Source organism: Plectrocnemia conspersa, unplaced genomic scaffold (assembly GCF_051122295.1).
Source record: "Plectrocnemia conspersa isolate PC_06_02 unplaced genomic scaffold, ASM5112229v1 ptg000003l, whole genome shotgun sequence".
NCBI lineage: Eukaryota > Metazoa > Arthropoda > Insecta > Trichoptera > Polycentropodidae > Plectrocnemia > Plectrocnemia conspersa.
The window spans coordinates 2807152-2813870 of record NW_028277167.1 but is presented as its reverse complement, the minus strand read 5'-3'; the positions used below and the strand labels follow the sequence as shown (position 1 = coordinate 2813870).

The window sequence follows — 6719 nt, the reverse complement described above, 5'->3', positions numbered from 1 at the left end:
GAAAAAATATTAAATCATTAAGTGTATCAGTCTTTAACTCAGTACGAAGTTCAATATTATTTATATTTAATTCTAAATGATCAAAAAATAAATATAATAAATCAGTTTAGACAGATATTATTTTTATGATTTAAAATAAAATAATTAACAGCCATTGAAAATTTCCAAGCTGCAAAATATTGACTAAATGAAAAAAATTTTAACGTCGGTTTTTATGGTCATGGTTATTATATATATACAATACATAAAGATAAGAAAATTAATTTCGCAAATAAAAAATAATATAAATAAATATTGCAACGATTCCTCAAAAAGTAATGACTACCTGCGTTGTTGTAATGAACAAAAACTTACAAAGGAAATATTAGTTTAAAGTCGATTTTTGGTGATCATAGAAATTTAAAAATTAGGATTTTCAACTACAAATATAAATAAATTGACAACTTTTTGAGGAACGAATATTTTAAAAATTTCAAAATGTAATTTATTCGGTATTTCAATACTCAAATATTAAGATTAAAGTATCTTCTTTCGCTAAATTTTGTTCCACCGGCACGAATTTGAAAACTGCCAGTATAATACTGATCATTAAATATAAATAAATTATAATCATCTTTTAAAAAAATAATACTATTACTGTGCGGTATCTAACAATTAAAAAACAAAGATTTTGATTTGAAAATATTTATTATTTAATTTAAAATATCAAATAAATATATATTTTAAAAGATAAAAACGCAAAACGTTTTAGCAAATTTAAAAATTAACATCTATGATAATATAAAATAATCATTGAGTATTTTTTTAAATTAAATAGCGACTTATGTTTGGTCAGTATTTTTTTTAAATAAAATTAGTCATTAGTCATTATCAGTGTTGTAGAAAAAAACAAATTTACTAAATTCATGGTATTTTTTAAATGTATTAGATAAATTATTAATTTAATAAAAAAAATAGAAGCATCCAACTCAATTCAGTTGCAGGATTGTTGAAAACCACTGTAATAGGTCCCTACTCGTTTCGAGTTAACAAAAAAAAGATAAGCCATCTGCTTTCGACCGTATATAAGGCCCTCCAAAATGGTAGCCCTTCAGTTCGAATTTTGAATCTGAACAAGATGAAGTTCCTCGTTGTTTTCTTCGCGGCCTTCGCCCTGGCTCAGGTATGTCAAAATCTACCTTCGTTTTGATATAATTAAATTAAATTACATTTTTAATATTCTTGTATATTCCAGGCCTTGACTCCAGCCCAGAAGGAGCTGCTCAAGGAGCACTACAAAGTATGCACTGGAAGCACCGGAGCACCGACCGAGCTGGTGAACAAGGTCCGCAGCGGAGACTACACCATCGAAGACGACAGAGTTAAGGAATTCATCTTCTGCGTATTCAAGAGGATCGGAATCATGTCAGATGACGGAAAGTTCCACAGGGAAGTTGCCATTGCCAAGGTAGAAGCTGAGATCAGAGATGTTGTTGGAAAAGCGTTCGATGTCTGCGCCATCCAGACCGGATCTTCTAGCGCTATCAACAGCTGGAACTTCTTGAAGTGCTACCACAGGGAGAGACCCAACCACGACCTCTTCTAAGCTATCAACATTTTTTTCTGTAATACTGTCTTAAGCAAAACCAATAAAGATTTGAACACATTCACTACAAAAAAGTCATTTTATTTAAAGAAATAAATAATATTTTTTAATAATTTAATAAGAATCAATATAATTTTAACAAAATGAGAAACATCTAACAAGGAAAGTCAAAGAAAAAAGTCGAAGAAATTAGAAAGTATATAATTAGGTAGAACATTATTTATTTTTACATATATTCTATTTACATTTACATTTAATGAAAAATATATGAAAATATATAAAGGAAAGGCAATGCGAAATAACTTTAGTAAATAATACATAAAAGTATATATTATAATATATAAAATTATATATTATAAGTTTTTGGTTTAAAATTTTATTATAACTTTACCGTAACGTTTATGGTTTGTTTACATTAAATTACTAACATTATTTATACCGACTTTATATTTAAATATTGATATCTATGATAAAATTATAAACAGACAAACCAAAAAAATATTAAAAACTGACCATGTTGAAGTTGAATTTATCAAATTATTATGTGCATTATTACTTATAATCATGTCACTTTATAGCTGGGTTTGATTTTCAATGAATTCACATATTTATAAATATAAAATCGAGTTTGCTGTCATGCCTCGAGCCCGTGGCCTTTAGGTTATCAGTCTAGACCTTACGGACAATGTTATTCTGACCTTAATTTTAATTATTCATCATGAATCATGATATTATCTATCAGATTATGTGAATCTCAAAACCGAATCGAATTATAATTATATTCTCAGAAACGATAGAAAAACACTAGGTTACATATGAGATTCGAAACCAGATCCTTTGTATGCATTAACCACGGACTTTTTTATGATTTATGGTGCGTTAAAACTATGCTTCAAATTATATGAAAAATATTTTTTAATATTGCATAAAGTTAAATATAAAATTATTTAGTATTATTAAATTTTGGGTTTTATTAAAGTTTTTTTGACCAAGATAAAAATATGTTTATTAACAGAATATTATAATATAAAAAATTAATTTGGAGCATACAAAAATGATTCATAACATATTCATAAAATAGTAATACTACTTTTTTATAATTGCAACTTATTGTCAAATAAACTAATATTGTCATAAATAAATAATTGATGCATGTAGCAATCGATAAGGTGACAATGGAAGGACAATGAAAATAATATTACAATAATTTGCACTATTTTAAATGCATTATTAAACCATAAAACAATAATACATTGTATTGTAGTTTATTAGTTGTAGATACATTTATAGATTGGAAATAAAATAGTAACTGAAAAGATTTTATGAGTATATTTATTTAACAATTTTAAATGAATACAAATATATTGATCTTACTCAGAATGGTTTAGCTGTACGAAACAAAGTTGTAGCCAACCATTGAAATCGATTTTTTCTGGACATCAATTATATACAGTGGGTAATATTTAATGTATCGGTTCCTTGCCATTATGATATTTACCTTTCTATCAATTATTTTTGTCTTAATAAAAGAAATATTTAGGATATAATGAATTAAGTATTAATATTATTGTTATATATTTAGTTGTATTAAAAATATATTATTATATTTAATACCCGATGGATAATCCAGTTGTGAACTGATTAAATATTTTGGAATAAAGTAAAGGGTCTTTAAAAAAATCATCGATGACAATAATTTTTATCCCCACTATACCGTTGAGACGTTATTGAAAAAGGTTTAAATTCCTTATGCTTAACATAATGGCCTTAAACCCTTTAAGAACTATCACAATCTGAACCGATTTTTACCCAAACATTCCTCTGTAAACCCATTAGGATAGTACTAAATAAAGTCTGAGAACATGTACAGCAAAACGCAATTTTATTTAGTTGGTAAATACCGTATTTTTAATTATAATTTATTTATTTCCGAGGGTAAGATAATTAATTCCAATAATATAAAAAGAGAGATTTAAGATGAGATATTCAAGCTAAAAGCGTGTTTTTTAGTATAATATAGTGCACATGAATGATCTTCACATATGCGTGTATGTAATTTAATTATGGAATATTATATTTTATTTAGAGTAAAACAGTTATATATACATATTGAAGAAAAACTTTAAAATACCTAAATAAATAAATTTTAATTTCAAAAAAAAAATTTACATGTATATTAAAAAATAAAAAACCTGATGAACACCTATAGTTTATCTGTATATCAGGTAATTGATTTGTATGCAATAAAACGGTATATCAAATAGTGCTTCCGGCGTTTAACTGGTAATAAGTTACAACATTAAAATCTATATATTATTTATATATAAAGCCCCCGATTATATATAAAAGTCCAAGATATGTTGTTTCTTTAAATAATGAACTCTTGATGACGCGTAAAATTCCAGCCCCGAAGGGTAGTTTCTTAGAACCATTTTTTTTTTAGTGTTTTTATTATTATTTTTTATTACAAATCTGATTCAAGTCATGATGACTTAACAGAGTTCACCAATGTGTCATGATGTCCATTAAGCAAATAATAATCATACAATTTATTATTTAAAAAAAATAAAACTGTTTAAACAGTGCACACCTAAAACAGATGAGAACCACCCCACATTTTATTTCTATCGCCGAAAATATGCTTATGTCTGCTAGCTCGCTGAGAAGCTGGATAGCTTATGTAAAAAAAGCGTTCTCACTGACGTTTTGGCCGCAACGGTTTAGAATAAGGGACGCGATCGCGACTCTTTAGGGCAATCTAAAGCTCGCAGCTGAAAGTTACCGAGCATTGATGGATTGTCAACATCATCTCTTAGTAAGTTTTTAATTGAGTAGACGTTACGCCAAGAATGCAATGAATCATTTCATGGCACTAAGATGCAAATACGGATACAAAATATACATTGTCAACAAAGTATGAAACACAGTTCTAGCACGTGTTTTATATACTATATATTAAACGTAAATTACTATATATCCTGGAAAAACAATTAAGCGTACCTTGTATAAAAATACATATTATATTTTATGACACATAATAAAATGCAACTATTAATATAGAGTATATAAATTATTGCCAACTCTGCTCTGGTTTAGTACTCTACGATTGAGCAACCGAATAAAATGAAATTAGTAATCTTCCTTTTGGCATTTTTTGGCATTTACAATGTAAGTATTCGTATATGTATATACATAAGTCACTAAAAACATACATAAATTCTGTTTCGGTGTACATACATATATATTATTTTAATTCAATGAATTACTAACAATTTTAATGCCAAGTGAAAAAATAATATACTGATATTACCATAAATAATAAATTGAGAACCTTTAAACCTATTAATTAAATATTTATTATTTTAAATAAATACTTTTGTATAGGCTATCCTTGGTGATGACGTGGCTCGGCAACTTTTAAGAGACAAGTGCATCACAGAAAGTAAAGCTGAACTAAATGTAGTGGCCAATATGCACCAAGGAGCTTTTCCGGAAAAACCTGACGATAAGATATACAATTATGTTCATTGTTTCGCTAAAGGATCTGGCGTATACGATACAGAATGGAAGCTGCAAAAGAACGTCGTTTTGGACAGATTGCCCCAATCTGAGCAGAAATCTTTATCTAGAGCATTCGATACTTGCATGCGTTTAGAAGGTTCCACGTTGCCAGAATCTATTTATCTGAAATTCAGATGCTTCAAGCGCAAAACTGGAGCTGAATTAATATAAAAGCCAAGTACCAGTTTTCCAGATATATCACATAAAATAGTTTGACTCTTCTTCTATTTTTATCTATATTTTTTTATTATGTTCACTAAGCATAATATTCTTGCTAGACTAGTTTTTGGTTGATTGGATGTAAGAAATAAAAAATGTGTGTAAGTCAGTTTTTTATTGCTTATACACATATGATTGATGTTTGAAACATATTTATAATGCTTGCTGTAATAATAATAATAATCGTATTCAATATTTTAAAATGAACGTTGGAACATAGGTGTAGCTCATTGTCTACTAAATCACGATCATATTTTTTTAAAGCAATCTAAATTAACATTAATAATCTATATTCGTCTATGTTGTCATTCTTAAGCCGACGCAGATCAAACTTATGGCAGAAGCAGTGAGCAGCGTAACTAGTTTCACTTAAACTGTGTATTACATTAAATATTATATAATATCTAAAATAAAATCATTTTGAAACAATTCATATTTGTGATTTTTTAACTATATACATATAGATAATATAAACAATGTATTAAAAGTTGTATTAAGCAGCGGTTTTACTTTACATGCTCAAAATTTCACCATGTGTAAATTTTTATTAGTGTAATTAATTTATAGCTATTTAATTAATTTATCTTATTTCTAAAATTTACCATTGTAAATATCAGAGTGTTTTAAACACTACGAAATAATTTTCATATTACAACCACCTGCACCATAAGTTAGAATTTAGAAGTCACCATAACGACCACTTGAACAACAACAAATAAATCTCACACACCTCTCACATCGTACAACAGAAAAAAGATATCGTGCTCACAAAAAACAATGACTTGTTTTTTACCACTAAGTAATACAATATGCATCGCTAATTTTTTTTGGAAATTTTGTCAAAAGCTACCACAATACGATCCAAACAATAGAAATAAGTTCACTACCCATTCGTCTAAGTTTCTGCGATGAAACATATATGAGGTTTGATACTCATGCAGATCAGATCATAATCTGGGCATACACGCGCGAGTACAACCAACATCTGCCCGTTGCTGGTGCCTGGCGGACAAATCCGATCGTGTGTGGTGAGAAAAGACACAGATTAGTCTGTCCGTCATCTGTCCGCTGTCCGTGCTCAAAACGAACTTTGAAAAAATTCTTCCAAATAGATAAAACCACCATATATTATAGCAAATTTTTGCTTTTTTTGAAAAAGACGTATTAAGACTGATATTTGAGTTCAGACAATTTGCGTATGTGGTGAAGCTTGAACAAATCTGTCCTGGTGTCCGTCAGATATATCTGTGCGTGTGTGCTTAGCTATACGCTGTGTGAAAGCGCCACAAGTAGGATGATATAAAGATTTTTAACACACATTCACGCATTTTAAAAAACACAAATAAGGATTTAT

General features: G+C 28.2%; 1 protein-coding gene across 1 annotated transcript; it reads left to right on the top strand.

Annotated features, from left to right (window-relative positions):
- The first annotated feature begins 1098 nt into the window (after window positions 1–1098).
- LOC148236359 (general odorant-binding protein 83a-like) lies at window positions 1099–1659 on the top strand. The gene is made up of 2 exons (XM_088182225.1): window positions 1099–1162; window positions 1235–1659. The coding sequence occupies exons 1-2, from the start codon at window positions 1118–1120 to the stop codon at window positions 1583–1585; spliced, it is 396 nt and encodes a 131-aa protein (XP_088038351.1). The 5' UTR covers window positions 1099–1117; the 3' UTR covers window positions 1586–1659.
- The last annotated feature ends 5060 nt before the right edge of the window (window positions 1660–6719 follow it).

Excerpts from the sequence above, each read along its gene's own strand:
- LOC148236359 (XM_088182225.1), top strand. The coding sequence starts at position 1,118 with ATGAAGTTCCTCGTTGTTTTCTTCGCGGCCTTCGCCCTGGCTCAG. Across the intron at positions 1,163-1,234 it reads CGGCCTTCGCCCTGGCTCAG|GCCTTGACTCCAGCCCAGAA; the intron begins GTATGTCAAAAT and ends TGTATATTCCAG.